This window comes from Lytechinus pictus, chromosome 7 (genome assembly GCF_037042905.1).
Source record: "Lytechinus pictus isolate F3 Inbred chromosome 7, Lp3.0, whole genome shotgun sequence".
In the NCBI taxonomy this organism is placed as follows: Eukaryota; Metazoa; Echinodermata; class Echinoidea; order Temnopleuroida; family Toxopneustidae; genus Lytechinus; species Lytechinus pictus.
In genome coordinates, this window is record NC_087251.1 from 35301151 (window position 1) to 35326734 (window position 25584).

Below are 25584 nucleotides of genomic sequence, written 5' to 3' on the forward strand. Positions count from 1 at the left end.
TACATACCGCGTAATTTTCAATATAATTTACATAGTTCAAATAATCTCAGTGAGATATATTTTCTTTTCATCAATCTTTTGTGCGAAACGCTGAATGCCGGGCACGTGGAAACATGCAAACCTTCCGAAGAATTGGATGAGTTGTCATGAAATAAAGGGCCTTTCTGAGAGATTAATGAAGCGCAAAAAGATATACTAAACGCTTCTGCACTCATTCAAACGTATTTTTTTGGTTTCGATAAGACTGTAAACATCGTCTCTGCTTCGTGTTACTTCATTTTGGTCGATTTTAGTGCAATATTTTCCTCGTGTTCTACTTGCAATGGTTCAAGGCTTGTCTAAGAAAGAGAAGATCCAATTGTGGTGGAGACTTACGAGGAACTATGTCGTCATTGCTTTGGTTTTATTAATATTATGCCCGATACCAGTAGTTATGAACACCCAGGTATGTATAACACTTTACTCAAGAAGTTCATTGAATGAGTGCCTGTCACGAAGTCCTGTTTGTTGTTAACTATTCTTTATTGCTAATTAATTTCGATTGGTCAATAATTCTCAAAAAGGAAATCACCCTTTGACATAATGGATTATTTCATTCCATGATGTATTTTCGTATATTGTCTTCGTATTCACAGTAGGCCTAACTTATGGAAATGGTTGCTTGTAATCAGATGTGATTCGCAGCCCAACGTATATGGGTTAAAACACTCTTTAAAAGGTGTGCTCAAATTGATCATAAAGTGCGTTCGAATGGTTTAAAGGCAAAAGTAAGTAGGCGAAATTTATCTGGTATTTTTTGATCTTATGAGAAAAAGATAATGATAATAATGACGATGATACTGCACATGATAGTAATTCCAGCTTAATTAGCTTGCCTTCCAGTTGGCCCTGCATAATGTGCCGGACGCGTTGGCTAGATTGGGAATGGCTCGTCCTAGGATCGAATCCACAACCTTCCGTTCGTGAGACGGGCGCTCTACCACTAAGCCACTATGCCCTTAATACCAGCATGCCCCAACAATCTTTAACCGTGACCCTCAGATTTTAAACATCTTTTGTTAATAGATGGGATACGTGGCATTTACCATCTTCTTGTTGGGGACCTTCTGGGTGACGGAGGTGATACCTTTACCAGTCACGGCACTCATCCCGATAGTTCTCTTCCCTCTCTTTGGTGTCCGGGACACCCCCACCGTAATAGAGCAATATTTCAAGAATGTCACCTACCTGCTTTTTGGGGGTCTGATCCTCGCCGCTGCCATCGAGCATCAGAACCTTCATCGTCGCTTCGCTCTTCGGGTATTGCTCCTGTTCGGAACGGATCCAAAGAAGTAAGGACTGGGTCTATCTTGGTCGCTAGAGCCTGAGAAAATTGTGGTTTAATGGATTTAATGGCTTCGAATGTCATTTCTTAGAAGTTTAGGGTGTCATGAAAACATAAAAAAAAATCATTTGGAATGGTCTTATTCCTTGTTTTTTCCCATTTTCCTTCTTAGTGTTTTCTCCATCATTACAATCATCATCAATAACAACTTCATCATCCTCATCATGATCATCATCATCCTCACCATCATTGTCAGTCATCACCATTATCATAATCATCCTCATCATCACCATCGTTATGAATATTATCTCTATTATGATAATATGTTGATGCAATAATGCAATTATTATTGCAATAATGATTATAATAAATTTGTTATCATTATAATCATTACTATAGTTATTGTGATCAAACCTATTATTATCGTTGTTGTTGTTCTCCCTTTCCTCCTTCGTATTATTATCATCATTATCATTATCATTATCATTACCGAAAACTTTCATCTGTTTGGGATGATCAAATAAAATAATGTTTAAACTTCTACCAACTTTAACAATATTTTTGGCGAGCTTCCATCCACTCCTGTAGACTTTCTCAAGCTATATCATCAGTCACACACAATGTAACCTGAGGTCTGTAACTCTCGTGTCTCTTGATCACTGGACCAAAGATGGTTGACAATAGATACCCAGCGTCTCTAGCTCTATTAAGTACTGGGTTGATCTATAAGAAAGAGCCCTTAGACTGAACAATCCATCAAATTCAGCTGTAGTAAAACACGCCCTTAATACACGACATTTGCTCCTGCGACAATTGCTCCCGTCTAAATTTTACACACTAATCGAATGACCAACTTCCATTCTTATTTTAAAACTATGGCCTATACGTTGAGTCGGAAATGGGGGTTCCCATGCACCACATTTTTAACCAACTTGTTTGTATTGCCTGAAGTGTCATCTAGTTAGTGAATCTTGATGTTCCATTTGCCAAATCGTGTCCCATGGGGTTCAAATTTGGCACTTTAGCGGCCATGTTGGATTTTTCATGAAGATCGATTATTTTCATTTTTTCAACAAACAGTGGGAAAATCTTAAATGAGTACGCTTTTTACTATGATTTAGATAGTAGAAATCGATTGCAATAGTTTTCTAGACAGACCCGGTTAATATTTTTTGAAAAAATAGAATTTATGCCAATATTTTCATGTTTTTCGTAAAAAAATTACATGTGCATTGATATCTTTTATGTTCTATCATAACCACCGACAACTAATGCAAAATATCAGCATTCGACACGATAGATGGAAGTCTACTCTCCCGTCTACAAGTAGTTTCAAAGAAGAAAAGTGTGTTTACTGCAAAATGAAACGTATTTTGCCTTGATGGGGCTCCAAAATGGCGAATGTTCCAAGAAATGGGCAACATACAAAAAAGGAGTGGTGTGACTTCGGCAGCCCCCTGAGGGATAGGTTTTGCTGTGTCAACACTTCTTTATATGTAGCTGATAGAGAAAAGTCTACTCTTTCGTCTCCAAGTGATTTCAAGAAAATAAAAGTGGTTTTTCTTCAAAGCCGTAAACAGTAACACCAATTTGCCACATTGGCGGCTCCAAAAAGCACAATATTTTAATAGTCAATCTACGGGTAAGCTTGGGGTACCTTCGACAGGCCCTTGCGGGACTATGCTTTAAGGTGCCCGAACGTAATTGCATGCAACATGCAGAGCAATGCCTCCTCTAACTTTTCCAAGAGGTTTCATTAACATAGTGGGTTGCTTTAACATTTAGAAAACGCCTTTTGCCCTCATACCCATCAAAGTTATATATACCTTCCCATCGCTACGCACGTTACATGCATTTCTGCGCGTTAGTCACACCAACAAAGGCGTGCCGACCGATTTAGTCTATAACTCTACTCTCTTGAAAGGAATGCCAGCGATCGCATTGTAGCCAGTATCATTGGTGTGACAAGGGAACGAAGGTTGGTTTTTTGGTGTCATTTTATCGCAATATCGAGTAATACATATGGAAGCATTTGCCTTTTATCTAAGCAAATTAAGACATTAATACTCTCATGGAGCATATCAATATATATATCCTCTTTCATGTCGAATGCTGATATTTTGCACTAGTTGTTGATGTTTATTATAAAACATAAAGATGTTATGCACATACAAATTTTTGACCAAAAACATGAAAATTTTGGCATAAATATTGATCATTTTGTTCAAAAAAATATTAATCGGATTGTGTAGAAAACGATCGCAATCGATTTCTTCTATCTAAATCATAGTGAAAAGCGTATTCATTTAAGATTTTCCCATAGTCTGTGGAAAAAATGGAAATTTTGATTTTCATGAAAATTCCAAGATGTCCGCCAAAATTGCAAATTTTGAACCCCATGGAACACGATTTGGCAAAGGAAACATCAAGATTCACTTGTTAGACACTTCAGGCAATACAAAAAAGTTGGTAAAAAAATATGGTGCATGCATGGGAACCCCCATTTCCGACTAGACCATACCCTAAACCTAACATAAAACCCGCTTGCAACCCTGACCCTAACCCTACCCCTACAATATTGCTCTGGAAAGGAAATATGGGCTGAAAATGGGGGTCTAGACCGCGGCACATACGTGTCTTACATTTATACTAAGTAGTCCCCCCCCCCTGAATTAATCCCGGAGCAATTGTCGCAGGAGCAAATGTCGTTTCACCCTTAATAGAGACTCTGGATCTCCAGACAAGTTCAATGGAGTTTTCAGGATATCGATAGGTTTATTTCGTCAGGTTTAACCACTGTTCATCAACGAGCGACCGTTCAAAACTTGATTTTTTTTGGGAAAATGCACACAAACCACTTTAACTTAATTTTGATGACCATGACCTAATTTCATGCATATTAAATATGGTGCGACCTAATGGTCAGGATGGATTTATCGCGAAAAATATCAGGGGGCTATCACCCAGCCCCCCCCCCCCCTAGTTCCACCGGAGTATTAGAGTTAACGATGACCAATGCCGATTTATCTAGGTCTACTCACAGGTCAGGCCTTATGTTCATTCCTATGTTATTCAGGAACACATTAATCAATCATACCACAAACCTACAGTATTTCTATGTTTTCTCTGTGGTAAGGATCTCCCAAAAAGCCCCTTATAAAAACTATTTATATAGTACAAATCAATTCCCCATGGGCACAGTCACAATCATATTCCGGACGACGCGACGAGTCGAAAACAGCCGTTTTAACAATTTTTTTTGTACCAGCTACATTATAGGTGGTTTGAATAAAAAAATCGACCCACCGTACGGCCGCCGTAGGGGAAATGTGACCATAGGCGGGAGGGGGGTTGCTGTCCCCCTAAATTTTTGGTGAGGGGGACGGACCCCCCTAAAACTTATGTTGATAACCTTTTTTTTGCTTGTAAATTTTGTTTCCTGCGTCCCCCCTAAAATTTTGGTTGATAAGCTTTTTTTTTTGCTTGTTCAATTTTTTACCTGTTCCATCCCCAAATTTCAGATGGACCCCCCTAAATTGTTTGGCTTCCGCCGCCAATTAATGAGACTGCAGCATATACCCCGTCATATTTTTGTTAATTTGTTAAGATCATTAGTACGTAGTCATAGCCGCGAACCAAGAACCAGGCAGAGATTTTGACGCCTCGAGAGTGTGGCTTCATAAATCTCTGTCGTGTCAAATCCTGAAAATTAGATTGAATGATGGGAGAGGTATATACAGTCTGTTACAATATAATTATCGTGAAACATTTTGGCAAACTGTGAAACACTTGAAACAATTATAACCTGTAGACTATATCAGTATTATTAGTATATAAATGGGAATGCATGTATGTCTCGCAATTCTATGAAATTGTTCTTTTAATCTTCAACCGGATCCCGACTATTACTTCGTTTTTTGATGTCCTAATTCAGGTTGTTACTAGGGTTCATGAGTGGTACAGCCTTTCTGTCTTCGTGGATGAGTAATACAGCCGTGACAGCCATGATGCTTCCCATTGCTCGAGCCGTGCTCGACGAGATCAGAAAACAGGACAACGACGACGAGCATGAGATGGAGTGCGACCTCGGAGAAGACAGACAATACAAGGTGTTGCTTCAATATCAATGTGCAGTTATAATTCAAATGCGATTTAACCAATATTTGGATGATTTGTTTACGTAATCAAATAAAATGACGGCACATCTTTCTGCTATGATTTATTTTTATTAATTTATTTTGTCCATTCATTCTCGAATATTTAAACAGGATGGCCTGATCAGCATAAAAACCATATTATTAAAAAACATAGTAACAGGACATTAAGAGGCAACCAGTAACTTTGAGAAGATGATGGACAAGGAGGTGAAGACACTAGTCGATAGTGTCAAGAAAGTGGAGAGGGCCCTTGAGTTTGAGGGGTTTCGCATAAATGACTTGGAAAAGAAAAATGTAGAACTAGAGAGTCGCCTGGAGAAGATGGCGAAAGCATATGAAACTTTAGTTCATAAGGATCGATCTAGAGATAGTGAAAATAACAAGGCAGATCGTCTTTCACGAAAAAAATAACTTTCGAGTTGTGGGAGTTGAGGAAGCAAAAGATGAAGAGGATTGCCTGAAACTCGTAGAGGACATGCTGAAAACAAAATTCCATATGGCAGTCAAGGTGGAGAAAGCCATCAGGACTGGTAAAAGGGGAGATAAGCCACGCCAAATCATTGTGAAAACACATGCCTACGACGATAAGGTTAACATACTAAAGAAATCAAGATAAGCTCTTAAAACAGAGAAATATTACTTGACAAACGATCTCACTAGGATGGACTTAGAGGTGAAAAGAAAGCACCGAAAAGAGGTGGAGGAGTTGTATCAGAAGGGGACAAAACTGCGTTTCTATGCTGGGCAGTGGAGAAACGAGAAAGGAGTTCCTTACTTTACTTCTTAAGTCACCACATGTAGTGCAGCTTTAAACCTTTAGTTATGCCTGTTCTGAATAATTTTGCCTTGGACGTGTTGGAGAGGATGATTTATTTACCCATGGGACTAAAACCACACAGCAGATTTTGAGCCCATTATCATCTTCTAAGAAAAACCAGCAAAAGAAATGAACCATTGTGCTGATCAGAGAAACTCTCCAACCCCCTCTCTCCAACTCCCCCTCTCTCTCCCTCCCTCCCCTCTCTCTCTCTCTCACACACACACACACACATACAGCTTTATTGATACTTGTCACAGGAGAGGTTGCCGTGATCTTCCTCTTTTTCATTTATTTTTTTCCTGTAGTAACTGAACTTTGTTGCAGGAGTGGGCATGGCCTCGTGTCTATTATTTGCCATGTTCTTCACTCTAAACTTAGTTGTATATATGTTAATAAGTAGACAGTTTTTCTTGTTTTCCATTTATGTCTTTTGTTATATCATGTCTGTACTTGATTTCATTAGCATTGCTAAGCCTATTCAGTGTGAGGTGTTTACTACTATTTTCATGTTTAAATGATGTTGGATGATTATCATTTACAGCAAGATATTGACTGTAGGTACTACATTCCGAATGAGTTTAACCCACCTGCTGGGAAGCAACAATCTCATTACTTAAGCTTCTTGCACTGCAATGCAAGAAGTCTGTCTAAAAGTTTTGAAAACCTAAATATGTTGCTATCATCTCTAAACTTTAATTGCTCTATAATAGGTGTTACCGAGACGTGGTTGAGTGATCAATCACCTCCATTATTTCTGATTGATGGTTACCAGATAGTAAGGAAAGATATATCAATTGGCCGTGGTGGGGGTGTTCTCTTCTATGTGTCTAACAAGATCTCTTTTAAACTCAGGGAAGATCTTTCCCTCCAAAATCAAAGTGCTGAAATTTTGTGTATTGAAATAGACTTACCCTCTGATAAAAACATGATTGTATGTATAGTGTATAGACCCCCTCAAGCTGACATTGATAATTTTCTCACAGGTATTGAGTTATTATTGACTGATATAAATGCATCTGATAAATCAGCTCTATGTGCAATGATTAATAAGCCAACAAGAATAACTGACAGGTCATCAACACTTCTTGATAACATTTTTGTGAAAACTACCAAAGGTTATTCCCAATCAGGTTTATTTTTTAGTGAGATTTCTGATCATCTTCCAATCTTCTGCATGCTTTATGATATTCATTCCAACAAATGCAATAAGGCTAAAGTTATACTAAAGCGCAGAATTACTGAAAGCAATATTTCTAGCTTGAGGGATGCTTGTCAGGAAGAGAGTTGGTCGGATGTATTGGAATGTCATGATGTTGAACAGGCTTATGAATCATTTAGTAAAACTTTTCATCACCATTTGGATGAGACTATTCCACTTGTTAGAATAAATAATAGAAGTACAGGTAAACGGCCATGGATTACAAAAGGTATACTACAATCAATCAAAAGAAGAAATGTCTTATACAAAAAGAGTGTAAAGAAACCTTCACAAGAGCACGTTGAAAAATACAAAAAAAATATCGAAATAAGCTGACTTCTATTATCCGGTCATCACGGAGTTTGCACTATTCTAGACAGTTTGAGAATGCTCGAGGTAACATGCCCTTGACATGGAATGTTGTTAGAGATATATTATGTAAGAAAAATAAGTCAGAACCTGCCCAAAAATTTGTCCATAAGGATAAAGAGCTTACTTCTGATAATGACATTGCAAATGAATTTAACAGCTACTTTGTGAACATTGGGCCTGACCAAGCGAAGAAAATAACTCCCGTAGAAGTTAATTACAAAGAATATTTACAAGACAGGTCCGAATCATCTATATTCCTTAAGCCAGCTGATCATCTTGAGATATTAAACATTGTTAAGTCTCTTAAAAATAGTAGGTCATCTGGGCATGATGAAATAAGTTCAGCATTGTTAAAACAAATAATTGGCTCAGTCCTTACTCCTTTACTACATATCTGTAATCTGTCCATTTCAACTGGTGTATTCCCTTCCTCTCTTAAACTAGCCAAGGTTATTCCTGTTCATAAAAGGGAAAGCATGACCGTTATAAGTAATTATAGACCAATCTCAATTTTGCCTAGTTGCTCAAAAATACTAGAAAGAATTGTTTATAACATATTGATTGCCTTTCTTGACAAAAGCCACCTTCTTAATCCCAACCAATTTGGATTTCGCAGGTCTCACTCAACGGACCTTGCGTTGTTGAAATTTTATGATTATGTATCTAGTTCTCTGGCTAATCGTGAGCACGTTATTGGTGTATTTATGGACCTGAGCAAGGCATTTGACACCCTTGACCACTCAATACTGCTTTATAAACTCCAACATTATGGAGTAAGGGGCGTTGCCCTAAATTGGTTTACTAGTTATCTTTCAAATAGAAGACAATACACATGCTATAACTATTCTAATTCTGGTATATCAGTTATGAGGTGCGGTGTACCGCAAGGTTCTATATTGGGTCCATTATTATTTCTGATTTATATTAATGATATTTGTTTGGTATCAAACACATTGAATTATATATTATTTGCTGATGACACAAGTGTTTTCCTATCACACCGTGATATTGATATCTTAGAAAACACCATTAATGTCGAACTTCCGAAACTATCTAATTGGTTTAGAAGTAATATGTTATCACTGAATGTAAAAAAGACTAATTATATACACTTCAAAGGCAGGAAGTCCTGTCCTGACCATGATTTAAGATTGAACCTTGACAATGCTTTGCTTGAAAGACAGACATCTACGAGGTTCCTTGGGGTCTATATCAATGATCAACTTAACTGGAATGATCACATGAAACACATCAGTAAACCAATTTCTCGAAATATAGGTATACTGTATAAAGTTAAGTACCTAGTACCTTATAAAATACTTTACATGTTGTACAATACTCTTATTCTACCTTATGTGTCATATTGCAATATTCTATGGGCAACATCAACGAGTGTCACAAACCCAATTCTTCTGTTGCAAAAGAAAGCAATTCGTATTTGTGCTGGAGTTGGTTACCGTAATCATACACGCCCTCTCTTTATAAAGCTGCAATGTCTTACTGTTGATGATGTCCATTTTCTTCAAACTTCCCTTTTTATGTATCGGTTTAATGCCAAAATGTTATCTACCTGCTTTTCCAATATGTTTCAACAAAATAGTGCTATCCATACCTACCACACAAGACAAGCATCTAATATGCATTTGTATAACCCTCGCACACTGTTGGCTCACAAATCTATCAGACATTATGGACCTGATGTTTGGAATTCGATACCTACTAGTACTAGGAATATATTATCAGTGCATTCCTTCAAAAGTGCGGTAAAACGCATACTTGTCTCTAAGATGTAATTTTGTTGTACTGTACATTTTAAACTTAAATATTGATATAATTTCAATTATTATTACGCCTCACACACTCCTTGTAAATATTTGTAAATAGTTGTGGAACATAATAATTTGTTATTTGGTTTCTTTGTTTGTTTGTTAGTTTTTTTTTTCTTTCCCCTCTTTGTGTAATCGTTAGTTTGGACTTTTCAGTATTGTTTTTATATTTATGTATGTATTTCATATATCCAAAGGTCTGACAACAGCTCAAGCATCTGCTTATTTTGTCATACCACTACATGTCTGCAACCTTGTTATAATCAGTTATGTTAATGTTATGTTAATCATCATAAGTATACATTAGTATTATGTAAAATTTAATGTAATCAATTTTGTGATGGTCACACTATGTACATTGTCATGACATGCAGAAATAAATAAATAAATAAATAAATAAATTATGAGATACAGAAAAAAAAACAGAACAAATAAAAAGTAAAATTACGAGAATATGTTACGAGAAACAAATGGCAAGAAACAAAATATAAATATGCAAAATACAAACATTAAAAGCTGGTCTTCCTCAGGGCTCTGTCATTATTATAAAAAAAAAAGATTTAAAAAAGACGAAATGATTATTAAAACATAAGGCAATGTATTACACAGTACTAATAAATTTATTAATTTGGGAATAAAAAATAAGCAGAAGACATACCGCATTTCATGTTCTGAAGGAATGACCATTCGTTTTCTTTCTTTCACTACCTTTTCATTTTCATATTTTTGGTTTCATTCTCTACCATCTTTGATTGTGACTATAGCCCAGCAGCCAAACTATTTTGCCTCGTGAAAGAGAAATGAAAGGAATTGGCCCTGAATTACTGAGGTGAGTGTCCTCATTTGTATACATGTACATCTGTTAATCGCTGTTGAGGATATTATCCATGAGGTTGGATTCTTGTAGGATATTTTGATGGAATGTCATTTATGATAGATATTATGATTGTTATAATTACAAGGGACTGATTAAACAAAATATTAAATGACAAAGATATATTTATATTAAATAAGCATCAATTTAATCGTCATTCATTCATTCATCCATTTATTTGTGTTTTATTTGTTCCAAATGTTTTACCAGTTTTTTGATATATTATTGATATATTAAATTGTTCATATGATTTATGATTCCTATATGTTTGTTATTGATATATAGTTTTATTTAGACTGTACATGTAGTTTAATTTATAGGGTATGTGTATCTTCATTACGAGTTAAAATCTTATACAAACTTAGGAGGAAGGGTTAACAAAAGAAGAAGAAGTGCAAGAAGAAGAAGAAAAAGAGAAAGAAGATGAGAAGGAAAAGGAGGAGAAGTGGGAATATCACCCACCCATTCTCTTTGTTTTTATTACCACGTTTTTTATTCATGGTTATTAGCAGTGTAGGCCTAATGGTCTACAGTGTTTTTTTTTTCAATTGGTGCACATTTTTTTTGAATAATTTTGCTCAAGGCCCATGATAAGCATTAGTCTGATTTTAAAGTAATTTCTCATTTCTCTTTTTAAGAACGGAAACTTAACCAACGAGACCATATGCTTTCATTTTATTATTTATTATTTCCTGTTTGTAATACAGGGAAGAGATCGAATCGATTGACGATCTTCCACCAAGCTCGTCCTCGTTTGATCAAGACAGGCGCCACCTACGTCTACGCAAAGCTATTTTTCTTTGCATTCCCTATGCTGCCAATGTGGGTGGGACTGGATCTTTAGTTGGTACCTCGGCGAATGTGCTCTGTGTTGCTGTCGTTGAAAGGTGAAAATTGAAATTTTACTCGTCCTCTGTGACCTTTATAAATAGGTTTTGTGTCTATCGGCCAGTGAGACCTGCTTTATTTTTTTCACATATGCACAACACAGTGATATTCAATGATATGAAAAAAAATGACACATTTCACATTTCTTATAACAATCTAAAAGATATTGAGAGGGTGGCGTCACCGGTTCCCTCATCGGAATAAAGACCATGGATATATTACTGCTTTGCAAAATCAAGCGAACTTCTGAAATTAGAATCGGAGAAATATACAGTTTTATTTTACATCCTATTACTACTGAAATTTATACTCGTTTGATTTTTAAACTATTTTTAATCAAATCGAATTGTTAGGGTGGAATTGCCCTTCAAATGGATTTCATGACGCTTACTCCGGCCATAACTGTTACCCCCCCCCCCCCCCTGAACTAGGAGAATCTGTTTAACGCATGAGTAGGCCTAAAGTGCCAAGTTACACAAAAAATAATATGAAAGTTAAACATAGTAAATAATGTAGGATTTGTATAGCGCAATTATCCACCTTGTTAAGTGTTCAAGGCGCTCATATATTAACCCGGCTAAGCTTGTCTACCGATTCCGGTGCTCACAGCTTTTTGAGGAATTACTTCCTGCCGGTACCCATTTACCTCGCCTGGGTTGAGTGCTGCACGATGTGGGTAATGTTCTTGCTGAAGTGAAACACACGGCCATGGCTGGGAATCGAACACAACTCCAATCAGATTGAGAGACGAGAGTGTTAACCACTGTCTACCATGACGTCCCCATGTTAAACGTGTTAAAGAAAATAATGTAGGCCTTCATCGATTATCGAGGATGTGACTAACTCAAGTCTTACCGAGTAGCCTTTTGTTGCGTGAATTGTTCTTGCCGTTGAAGGGTTGCGTGGTCTATTGGTTAGATCATTGGACTCATGATTGAAAGTTCGTGAGTGCATGTGAATCTCAGCTCAGACATTATATGTCATCTGTAAAGTACGTTTGCCACTGTGACTGATTAACCTAGACATTTCTTGTGTAATAAATCACATACAAGCTTGGCGTAATCAGTGGCGTAACAGGCGGGGGGGGGGGGGCAGGGGGGGCAAGCTGCCCCCTGGCGGATTTCATCGGGAAAATAAAAAACGAGGGAAAAAAGGGAGGGAGAAAGAAAGAAAGGGAAAGGGGAGGAAAGGGGAAAAGGAAAGGAAAAGGGAAAAGTGAACAGAAAACGGATATTTTTTTTTTGGAAAAGGAAAATAGTGGGAAAAGGTACGAAAGAAGAACATTTGACAAAGAACAAATCATTCCGCAATAGGCTTATGCATAAGCAATAGCATGATGGGAAATAAATTAAAAGATGAAAAAATTGCAAACAATCGCGGTAAACGATGGTAAAATGGAATTAGCCAAAAGTTAAATTAGAAAGCAAAAAAAAAAGGGACAAGACAAAAAAAAATTACACGACCGGGCTGCCGAGGACTGAAAATAAAGAGCGGGAAGAAAGATAGATTGCATACAACATTGAATAAGCTAGCTAAATTTTATGCAAATAAGCTACCAGGGCTATGCCCCGGACCCCACGCAGTAGGTGCTCTTCATCTATAACCATCAAATGGCTCTATAACGCCCCCGTTCAATCGCGTTCAATCACTGGCGTAAAAGCGGGGGGGGGGGGAATAAAAGAAATTACAGGAGACAACGTATAATAGTAGAGCGGATAAGCCGACTAATTGTGCAAATTATGACTAAAGCATTAAACTTTCAAAAGTATTAGTATATGCCGTAAGATTTATTTTAAAGATGGGAGGTAAATTTATAAATGCCATTTTCGGCCGTTGCCATGGCAACGGATTAATATCTCCAAAATAACATACATTCCCATGTAAATGGTAAATAAACATGATATAGATGACCAAAATGATAATTTTCAGGCTCCCAATTGAATACATATGAAATTTAGAAATATTCAAGATTATCAAGACAGTCTCAATTGGTCCGTTGCCATGGCAAGGGCTTGTTTTTCCCCAGAAAAATAAAAATTTTGATTAAAAAAAGTTGTAGAATATGATTTATCTTTAATTTCCTCTAATTTTACAGTGCTTAACAAAGATATTTTGGTTGCTAAATGTGTAAATTACATCTCAAGCCATTGCCATGGCAACCAAATAACATCTAATTTACAAAAATAACATGGTTGACAAGACAATGGACAGGTGGAAAATACAAGTGGAATTGACTTAATCTGTCTGCTTAAGTTTTGACCCCCTCATTTGAACAAAAAATACATAAAGTGTTCTGCAGGAGTTCTTTATAACGATAAAGAATGATGTTGCCCTGGTAAAGCTTGAATTAAATTTAAAAAAAAAACAATTTTGCAAAGGGCCCGTTGCCATGGCAACAGCTTATTTCCCTCTAGAAAGGTAAAAAATATTGATAAAAATGTAGAATACATGTATTATCATCATTCAATTTTCCCTAATTTTAAGGTAGTAATCGAGATAATAATGTTTGTGACTGAATTTATAAATATAACATCTTAAGCCATTGCCATGGCAACCAAATAACATATAATTTACAAAAAATAACATGGTTGACAAGGTTATGGACAGGTGAACAATACAATGAAAATTAACATGTACATGCGTAAGGTTTGACCTACTCAATTAATTTAGGGGAAAATAATACAGTGAGTGTTCTGCATGAACTAATTAGAATGATAAACATTGATGTTGCCTTGGTAATACTTGAATTCAACGATAAATATCAATGTTCCAAATCTTATTTTTCTTTCATTTCCCTTAATTTTAGGGTAAGAATGGATATGTTTGCTGTTAACATGCAAATAACATCTAAATCCATTGTCATGGTAACCAAATAACATCTAATTTGAAAAAAAAAATAACATGGTTGACATGATAATGGACAGGTGGAAATGCAATTAATAACAAATGGAAACAATGAAACGTGAAATGTGTTATTTGCTGAATATAATGGTAAAATCTATCACATATTAATTAGAATTTAATTTCGATAGGCAATTTTTTTCCAGCTCGCTTTGCACAATGGCGACTTTTTAAATAATGATAAATAAAAAGAGTAGAACCAACATGCAGTGGATGTAGGATGTAAATTTTCCCACATTGCTATGTTTTGCCCCTCAAATATATTTGGTTCATTACGCATCTGGGTTGAATAAATTTGTTGTGTAAAAGCTATATTCTGTATACATGTATACCAGCGATTTGATTAAAATAGCGGCAATCTGCGAGGTTTAAATGGCTTTGATATCAAGAAGTTCCGGGGGCTCCGCCCCGGACCCCAAACGCACAGCACTGCCGTGTATGAGTATGGAAGGATTGGGCCATTGGCCCCCAAACGTTCTACAAACAAGATCCCCCCCAGAAAAAAAAGGAGGAAAGAAAAGCAAAGGAAAAGTGTAGGATATCATTTTATTTACTGAATATAATTTCAAAAATATCTCAAAGTTAGATTCTCATGAAAGGTAATTTTTTTTTCTCGCTCGCTTCGCTCGCTCGGAACTTATATTAAGCAGCTTTTTAGCAAATGTGTGATACTGCGCCCCTCGTTTTTGTCTCACCTGCATAGCAGAGTGAGACTATATATATAGGCGCCGCTTTTCCGACGGCGGCGGCGGCGTCAACACCAAATCTTAACCTAAGGTTAAGTTTTTGAAATGACAGCATAACTTAGAAAATATATGGACCTAGTTCATGAAACTTGGAAATAAGGCTAATCAAGTATCACTGAACATCCTGTGCGCATTTAAGGTCACATGACCGAGGTCAAAAGGTCAATGAACTTTGGCCATAATGGGGTATCTGTTGAATTACCATCATAACTTTGAAAGTTTATGGATCTGATTCATGAAACTTGGACATAAGAGTAATCAAGTATCTTTGTACATCCCGTCCGAGTTTCAGGTCACATGACCAAGGTTAAAGGTCATTTAAGGTCAATGAATTTTGGCCATGTTGGGGGTATTTGTTGAATTACCATCATATCTCTGTAAGTGTATTGGTCTATTTAATAAAACGTTTACATAAGAGTAACGAAGTATTACTGAACATCTTGTGTGAGTTTCAGGTCACATGACCACGGTCAAATGTCAATGGACTTTGGCCATGTTGGGGGTATTTGTTGAATTACCATCATAACTCTGTAAGTCTATTGGTCTAGTTCATAAAACTTGGTCATAAGAGTCATCAAGTATAACTGAACATCTCATGCGAGTTTCAGGTCACATGACCAAAGTCAAAGGTCATTTAAGGTCATTGAACTTTGGCCATTTTAGAGGTAATTATTAGATTGCTGTCATAACTTTCAAAGTTTATAGATATAGTGTATAAAATGTGGATATAGGGGTAATCAAGTATCACTGACAAGTTTTAGGTCACGTGATCAAGGTCAAATGTCAATGAACGTAGTATTGTATCATTGTATGAATGGTGTTTTTTGTGAATAATTATTTCATAGTAGTTTTCAAAGTCAGCACTGTTGCTATATTGAATCGTGTGATGCAGGTGAGACAGCCAGAGGCATTCCACTTGTTTTTTTTTTCTCTTCACGCTACTGCCGCAAAGAATCCTGTTCACAGTTGCGTACAGACAAAAAAAGGAATGGAAAGAGAGGAGACTTAAATATATTATTTTCCGGATATCATGTCAAAATATATCACAAAATTGGATTTTTGTATTAAAGGTCAAGTCCAACCCAGAAAATGTTGATTTGAATCAATAGAGAAAAATCCAACAAGCATAACACTGAAAATTTCATCCAAATCGGATGTAAAATAAGAAAGTTATGACATTTTAAAGTTTCGCTTATTTTTCACAAAATAGTTATATGCACCATTCAGTGACATGTTAATGAGATAGTCGATGATGTCCCTCACTCACTATTTCTTTTGTTTTTTATTTGAATTATACAATATTTCAATTGTTACTAATTTGACAATAATGACCAACTTGACTAAGCCACAAGATGTTACAACAATGGTAATTCCACATATCCAGGAAGGAATAAAACTCCTTTCACATGACAGTGAAGAGAAAATTATAGAGTATTTCACATTTCGTTTAATAAAATACAAAAGAAATAGTGAGTGGATGATGTCATCAGTCACCTCATTTGCATATCGACCATGACGTGCATATAACTGTTTTGTGAAATGAAGCGAAATTTCAAAATATAACTTTCTTATTTTACATCCAATTTTGATTAAATTTTCAGTGTTATGCTTGTTGGATTTTTCTCTTTTTATTCAAATCAACTTTTGAATGTTGGGGTGGACTTGTCCTTTAAGAAGGTCAAAATTTGTGCTCGCTCGCTTCGCTGACTCGCAACTTTTTTTTTCAAAGATAAATTCTGCCCGATACGCAATATCTGTCCCTCTCAAAATAGTCGCCTCATTACACCATTACGGCTGTTCATACCATGATATGACCGGGAATTTTGTGGCTCTTGCCCCCCCCCCCCCTGGCCACCGACCCCTGTTACGCCGCTGTTGGCGTTGATGCGGCAGAAGCTGCTTTGTCAAATTCCTACGGGAGTTACCTCAACAGAAAATTCTCGATTTAATGTCGAGCAGTGTGGCCATCATATTCGCTAGCAAACCCTACATGTAAGTCTGAAGAAAAGAAAATCAGAATGTCAGAGGACGATTCAAATCTCAATCACTACACATTGTCACCCTGATTCAATATTCTCTTACATATCTCACCAAAATTAATCTTGATGCATTTAATATCATTTTAGTCTGTTCGGCAAGGAGACGGGTCTCAATTTTGGCAGTTGGATGCTCTATTGCTATCCACAGATGATTGTATGTATCCTCATTATATGGGCGTGGCTCCAGTTCATGTATCTTCCGAGGGACAGGTTGGTACAATGTCCAGTCTTGCAAAGAGTTGAGATTAAATTCGATCACTCTAAGTATGGAAATCCTTCAACGTCATAATTTTTCATATAGGAAATGGGCACAATGTACCTTGTAAACGAAAAGGGGCATACTGGATTGTCAAGACAACGATGCATGCAAGAATATACATCACTTTCAACGAACAAATGCATTGTAGATTTTGGGGTTGTTGGCTTTCCATAGAAGTGGTTGATTCGATCAATTGCAACACTTATGCAAGACCTGGCCATGTATAATCTCTAAATACACATAACTGGTAACTGGTTCAAGAAACCTTTGTATACCTAAGAATATATATTTATGATGACAACTTATGGATTAATACTATTTTGTAGAAATGTTCGTCTAGACCATTTTAAGTGAAATCCCTGGCTATTTCAGTCTTTAACCTTAGTAACATCGGATTTTTTGTAGGGTTTCATATTTTGATCATCCAATTTTAGCACTCGTAAGTATTATGTTGACCTCACTCTTGTCTGTATACATTTGGAACATGCGATATGAAAAACAAAACATGTCCATAACAACCATGGCACTTAAGACCGCGACACGTTAGGAGCGTTTCATGAAATGGTTCGTCGGATGCTTTGTCCGACATTTATAAACTTATATTAGTAGATATAATGTCAGAGAAGTCTTCTTGTGAAACTCTCCCCTAGATTCCAAATAATGTTCCCAAAATTTGACAAAAGAAATTGACATTATTCGCATTCTTCTCAAGGTGAGGTGAACAATTAATATGAGCTAGAAATATTATTATGAAGCGTTGGAATTCTGGTGTTTCTCCCATCATAACTTATATTGAAATATTTGGGTTTTTTCATATGTACATCTGGTTTAACTTTAATATTAATATTTAGTTTCAGATGTAAGTGTAACAGACAGAACAGTTCCGATGCAAAACAGATAAGGAAAGTAATACAGCGCGCATATGACGATCTTGGTCCTATAAGGTATGCCGGAGTTGTTTTTGTTGTGTGTGTGTGTGTGTGTATGTGTGTGAGGGGAGGTGTGTGTGGGAGGGTGTGTGAGGGTGTAAATGTGTGTGTATGTATTACTCAATTTTCCATATTCTACAATTTACATTTTATATTCTATATTTGATATTCTTTGTTCTATGTTTTTTTTCTACATTACAATTTGAATAAAACATATCCAAAGCAGACTTATAGTATTCTATTATATCCCTCATTGATATATAGTTTTGTCATGGCTATCAGAAATAAATGTTGCTAACATATTTGGGCATCTTATCAATTGCATTAACAATCTATTAATCTATTTTTTTTTCTTCATCTGATATACAAGATATGCAGAATAGACTTATTGCAATTCTTATTTTATAATACTCACTATTTATTTGTTCGTGTTTTTCTTTTCATTTTCATAATCTATTGCAAGATTAACAGAATATAAGATACTCCATACAAACACAACTTTGCATCTTATTTATTCTATAAAATAAACTTTTTTATTTTTATTTGTTCTGTTTATTTTCATAACTTAATACAAGATTTGCAGAATGGGCTGTCTTGGCACACTTCGTGATCATTGTAGCACTCTGGATTACCCAAGATCCCAAGGTCTTTCCTGGCTGGGCATCTTTCTTTCCTCCTGGGTAAGTAAACAAAAAATATAGCAAATACCCTTTACCATCGTAAACGTGTGTGTCCGTCACGCATTAAATGAAAACACCATTCAGTGACATGTAAATGAGATAGTCGATGATGTCCCTCACTCACTATTTCTTTTGTTTTTCATTGTTTGAATTATACAACATTTCAATTTTTACTAATTTGACAATAATGACCAACTTGACTAAGCCACAAGATGTTACAACAATGGTAATTCCACATATCCAGGAAGGAATAAAACTCCTTTCACATGACAGTGAAGAGAAAATTAGAATATTTCACATTTCGTTTAATAGAATACAAATGAAATAGTGAGTGGATGGTGTCATCAGTCACCTCATTTGCACATCGACCAGGACGTGCATATAACTGTTTTGTGAAATGAAGCGAAATATCAAAATATCATAACTTTCTTATCTTACATTTTACATGAAAATATCATGCAAATAATATTTGAAGAGCTAAAAAAATGAATAGAAACTTTAGCCATGTGTATAATCAGATAGGTACGCATTTTCTGGTTTTCTTCAATCTTGTATAGCCAATAGGCATTGGTAAAATGAATGCAATCGAAGGCTAAAGTAAAGTTTGGTGCATAGATGCAGGGGGTGCACTACAAAAAGGCAAGGAGTGACTACCCCCTTTGATTTTCCGAGAAGTGAAAATAAAATAGACATAAAAGAAAAGGAGGAAACGGAAGAAAGAACTGGATCAAAAAGAGAGGTGTTTCAATATAATAAAAATCACACCTTTAATCCAGTTGGGGCAAAAATATGTCGCCTTGCCCCCCACCCCTATGAAATTATACTTCTTGCGACGCCCCTTCACAGATGTGAAAACTTTTTTGCTAGAAGAATTGAATTAGGATTCTTTATACGGGTGCCGCGGAAACGGGGTGAGGGCTTCAGCCCCAAGCCCCCCTTACATCTTTGTGTTTTAAGCCGTATACAAAAACATAAAAAACACTGATTGTGATTTTTCTGCATGGTCTGTCCCCCCCCCTCCAAACACACTTTCAACCCCGTTCTGCGGCCCCTGTAATAATAAATTGCAGTTGTCAAGCAATTACATTTTGAATTGCGCTTCATCTTTCAGGGTTAAAAGTGCTACGCCGACAATGCTGATGGCCATTTCTCTATTCTGTTTTCCATCCGAGCGACCTCTACGTCTGTTAAGAATCAGAGACCAACAAATTCGTGGTAAGCACTTAACAAAATTGGTGACAGTACCACAAGAAAAAAAGAAGATGAACCCCTCTCTTTCTTTTTTTAAGGTTGGATCTTACATGGAAGAAAATAAGGACGAGGTGAAAGCTTTTAATTTGGAGGACGTACTTATGGGGGGAGGATGGGGGTATAAGATTGAATAATATAGAAGTATCATGAGTCAAACGACCCCCAACGCTTTTGTTCATGGTTTTGTTTTTTGCTACTCCCCTCCCCCTTTTCCGTTTTCTCCCCTTTTTCACTTCTTGAAAATCATCGCTGCCCCATGCGGCGTCGCCCTGTCCTATCAAGCAAATGAGCCCTCCTTTGAAAATAATTTTTGTTTTCATTTAATAAATTAAACAGATTCAGCCCATGATCATCTAGAAAGTATCGTTTCAAACGGTGCAAGTGCAAGTGTGGCTGGCGTTGATAGTGACAATGACGATGGTGACGATGGGCGTGAAAGTCGCCCCAAAATAGTCAAAGTGAAGTGCATCCCCGCGCTCATCACCTGGGAAATAATACACGAGAAGATGCCATGGGGTGTACTCATTATTATGGGCGGGGGATTAGCCCTAGCAGATGGATGCGTGGTGAGTATAGATCAAATCAAATCAATATATTAAATACAAAGTCGCATTTTTGAATGATCATCAATACTAGGGAAATAAACATACAAAACAAAAATCAACTATGAATGAGTATAACATAAATATAACAAATAATCTAGCATATTAACAAAATATAACTTCAAAATGGACCTGGCAAAGCACCTGCCAACTAAGCTCTAGTCATGAGTGCTTCATTTCAGTGCTTCATCATCCTGCTTCATTTAACATGTACGGAGCCTTTAAAGTGCCATCGACTTGACGACTTGGCGAGATACTTTATCTTTCCATGTCGACATAATAACCTTATGTCGACATGGCGAGATACGGTATCTCGCCGAATCGACTTATAAAAAGTTATATGTCGACATGGCGAGATACATTATCTCGCCAATTCGACTTTTAAAAAGTTATATGTCGACATGGCAAGATACGGTATCTTGCCAAGTTGATTTATAAAACGTTATATGTCAACATAGCGAGATATTTTATCTTGCCAAGTCGACTTATAAAACATTATATGTCGACATAGCAAGATATGAAATGTCCAAGGCCCGGCGAGAGTCGAATTATCTCGCCAAGTTGACATATAACTTTTTATAAGTCGACTTGGCAAGATAGAATATCTCGCCATGTTGACATATAACTTTTTTGAAGTCAACTTGGCAAGATAACGTTTCTCGCCGTGTCGACATATAACCTTTTATAAGTCAACTTGGCACGACAACGTATCTCGCCATGTCGACATATAACCTTTTATAAGTCGACTTGGCAAGATAAAGTATCTCGCCAAGTCGTCAAGTCGATGGCACTTTAAAGGCTCCGTACACATGTAACTATGCTCAGCAAAATGTTTACTGATTTTATCATAATCATTACTTTTTATTATAAACTTAAATGGATCCGTTTTACTCACATGATGAAGAATGGAAGGGAGTGTACAATTTAAAATAAATTTGATAGATCGAACTCGGGCAGCATTTGGGGGAGGGAGAGCAACCCCCCGTGATATTCAGGTAGTGAGAAATGGGGGAAGAAGAGGGAAGACAAAGAAGAAGGAAAATGAGAAAGAAGAAAGTTAAGTATCTACGAGAGAGATATGGTTTGTATATTGTTCAATTTAGAAAAAAAAATAATGTCATAGTTGGGTCCCCTTGCTCGCCCCTATCTAAATAGTTTGATAAATCTTAATATTTTACATGCAATTTTACTGTTTGAGTCATATTATATATATTTTTTTAAGAGCAATAGAAGCATTGATCTATTAAAATGTGTTTTTTTTTTAAATAAAGATCAGAAGTTGGATTTAGATGCCAATAAAGTGATTAAACTACCAAAATTGAATGTTGCTTAAAAAAAAATCAATTTGATTCAGAAAATTTCTTCCTATTAGTTACTCATTTACGACACCTGGGTAGAGAGAGGCAAATGTAGACACATGCCTTTGCTAAATGATGTGAGTGCTGCGGTTCTCATTCCAAATATCGGGTTTTTTCAGTTTTAGGGCTGAAGTTTGGAAACAATTTAACGTGTCCCAGAGACATACCGTGTAGCATTTCTTTGAGACGCTCTCTTTTACTCATCTTTCTTTTTATTTCTCTCTCTCTTCCCCTCTCTCTCTCTCGCTCTTTCTATTCACCCCCCCCCCCCACACTTTGACTGGTCTGATTTTCTAGGAATCTGGTCTATCAGCTTGGTTAGCCGAACAGTTTCATAAATTTTACGGGATACCTCCGCTGGCAGTGGCTTTCATCACAGCCATCACAATTTCACTCCTGACAGAGGTTATTGCTAATACAGTCACCGCTGCCATTTTTCTTCCTATTGTTGCAGAGATGGCAAGTTTTTCTTATTCTTTATTCATTCTATTCTATTTTATTGTGTGGAACATGATAATTAGAGATAATATTTCTGACAATGGCAATTTTAAACTCGAATTCTGATCTTCTAAAGCATTGACTTTGATCATTTCTTTCTACATTGTTGATATCGACTAGAAAATTGTTTTCTACTACTGCAATGTAATCACCCCGGTAATTACATATTTCATTGTATATACATGAAACCTGATTCGTGATTCATGATATCCTTCCAATATTCAGCGAAGGAGTCTCATTAATCCTCTTAAGAAGATTCCAATTAGACTTTGCACATCTTTGGTGATTTCAAACGCGTGAACCAGGCGCGGATTTAGGGGGGGGGGGCACAGGGGGCACGTGCCCCCCTCTTTGAGTAGCAAAATTAAAATTTGTAATGTAAAATGCCATTCAAAACGAGGTGTGCGACCTCTTTTGAAAGAGAAGACCTTTTTTTTTTGCTTGTCAATTTTTTTCTGGTACGAAATATCCTGTATTTGTGGTTGAAAACCTTTTTTTTGTGGGGGGGGGGCCTAGTCAAAATCTTCCTCCGAAAAATTTGCCCCCCCCCCCCCTTTGGAAAATCCTGGATCCGCCCCTGGCGTGGACCAACTCGAATATCGTTGCCATGGTCATAAACCATTATCTTCAGACATATAAATTTATAATCGTCTGGGATGTGCTAAGTATAAGACGATTGAAACGAGTGTGTGCATTCACTTCCGTATATTGTCAGCTATCTGTATCAGGAAAGTTTGTATCGAGATGCAGACAAGCTGATGGATATAAACATGTTTAGTGTAACATAGAGGCGCGTGGCGCCACCGTGGAACAGGTGCTCTCGTCACTTATGATTTTTCTAATAGTGACATTGAAAGAGAAAACGAAAAAAAAGAGAAAGAAGAGTATACAAATGAGGGCTGAGCAACATGTAACTATAAATTAGAAAGCAATGGCGTCCCTTATGTCGTCTCCTATCCTTGAGTTAACTTGTAGGCGTAAACTCTTATTAACGACCTATAACTTACTTATTTTACATCCAATTTTGATGAAATTTTCAGCGTTATGCTAGTTTTATTTTTCTGTATTTATTCAAGTCAACATTTTTCTGGGGTGGACTTGACCTTTAAACAGAATACAAAATAGAATTGTGTACTTTCAATGTCGACAGGCCGTCGCGATGAGGATAAACCCGTTGTATCTGATTCTTACTACGACCATCTGTGCCTCCTTCGCATTCATGCTTCCTGTAGCTACCCCGCCCAATGCCATAGCATTCGCTTACAAGGAAATCAAAGTCATTGATATGGTAAGACGTTTAGGCCTTGGATTATGACTGATTTAAAAACTGATCATAAAATTTATGTTTTATGATTGATTCCGCATGTGTAATAAATTGTTATGGTTTGTCACTTATGCACAGTTTACATTTGACCTACGATTATCATACGATGTTCGTACGGTGATCGTTTCCGGATGATTGTAGCAAAATTGAACGAGGCTTAAATGTGAGGGTATTTCTATAGACTTAGGAATGGTATTTTTAATGACAATGTTGTCTTTATAATCTCATATGAGGGTGTACATTTTTAATGACTTGTGAATTTATGATATTGGTTTACGATTTGTTCATATTGATTAATATCACCAAAAACACAAGTTTGCTTTTATGCCAAATCACTGTAATGGTTCCCTGTTAAGTTTTTATCAGTATTGCCTCTTTTAATCCACATCAGCTCGCCGTAACGCGAAGTACCGTAGATCATAGAACCAATCTTAACGATTAATTACACTGGCCACAATGTAGAATCGGTCGTGAATATCAATCTTACGATCAATCTGTAAGTTTTGTGTAACGAACCTCATGTGAACCTCAATGTAAACACATATAGGGACAGACAATACAATAAACTGGTATGCTATATACCTCAATTCATGTATCTTCACAGCATATCGTCATTTTTTTTCATTTTCTTCAACAGGTAAAAACAGGCTGTCTCCTAAACTTCACGTGTATCTGTATACTGCTTCTTTTCATGAACACACTCGGTCTGTTGATTTTCGACATCGCACACTTTCCCGATTGGGCCAATAACACCATGAATACCATGCATGGTAACGGATATTGACATCTTACATAACTCTACATCGGTACCGTTTTGAGATCAGATATACTCGATGAAACACTCCAGCGAAAAAAAAGAAAAAAAAAACCGATACTGTAGCAATAAACTTATCTGTCAAAATATATTCTTTCAACCATCTTTACAATTGGTATACGTTCTTTGTTTTCAGTCCTTCCTTGTGTTTGAATTGCAAATTTTCATCATCCAGCTGATATTATAAACAGACATATATCTTAAATTGTATAATTAGATTTATGTTGAACATTCATGATTTCTCCTTTAATTGAGTCTTATTTTTATTTAGCACTAACTGTTACATCCACTTTGCAGCTCAGTGTAATGGGCTTCGGATTTGGCGGCGCCACCGGGGCGGGGGGATACGAAGAAAGATTGGAGGAGAGTATAAAAAGGAGAGTGATGGGCCGTATGGCGTCACTTTTAAATGACGTCACTTTTAAACGACGTCACTGTTAAACCCCCCCCCCCCTCCCGAACGGTTTTCTGCATGCATGGTGCGTGTTGTCATACTCCGGGGTCATACTCAATTCTTCAGTTGGTAGAATGGTATGGTAGTATCTTCATTCAGCAGTGTTGTGTCCGAGGCCGGCTTGTCCGAGGCCAAGGCTGGATTGCCCGAGCCAAGGACAAGGCCGAGGATTAACCTCCGTCCTCTAGGATGAGGCCAAGCATGATTTTGCGGCCTCGAGCCCCACAACACTGTCATTCAGCCACCCAGGTTTGAAATAACCCATGCCCC

The 25584-nt window shown here is 36.8% G+C and overlaps 1 protein-coding gene across 2 annotated transcripts; it reads left to right on the top strand.

Moving 5' to 3' along the window:
• The first annotated feature begins 213 nt into the window (after positions 1 to 213).
• LOC129265222 (Na(+)/citrate cotransporter-like) lies at positions 214 to 24960 on the top strand. 2 transcript variants are annotated; one of them, XM_064102576.1, is made up of 13 exons: positions 214 to 445; positions 1066 to 1331; positions 5259 to 5433; positions 10462 to 10526; positions 11279 to 11458; positions 17233 to 17355; positions 18256 to 18348; positions 18909 to 19013; positions 20125 to 20228; positions 20601 to 20830; positions 22522 to 22683; positions 23873 to 24010; positions 24684 to 24960. In XM_064102576.1, the coding sequence occupies exons 1-13, from the start codon at positions 323 to 325 to the stop codon at positions 24828 to 24830; spliced, it is 1911 nt and encodes a 636-aa protein (XP_063958646.1). In that variant the 5' UTR covers positions 214 to 322; the 3' UTR covers positions 24831 to 24960. The 2 variants fall into 2 exon arrangements, with proteins under 2 accessions (XP_063958646.1, XP_063958647.1); XM_064102577.1 differs by lacking the exon at positions 17233 to 17355 and having other exon boundaries at positions 235 to 445.
• Positions 24961 to 25584: the final 624 nt, after the last annotated feature.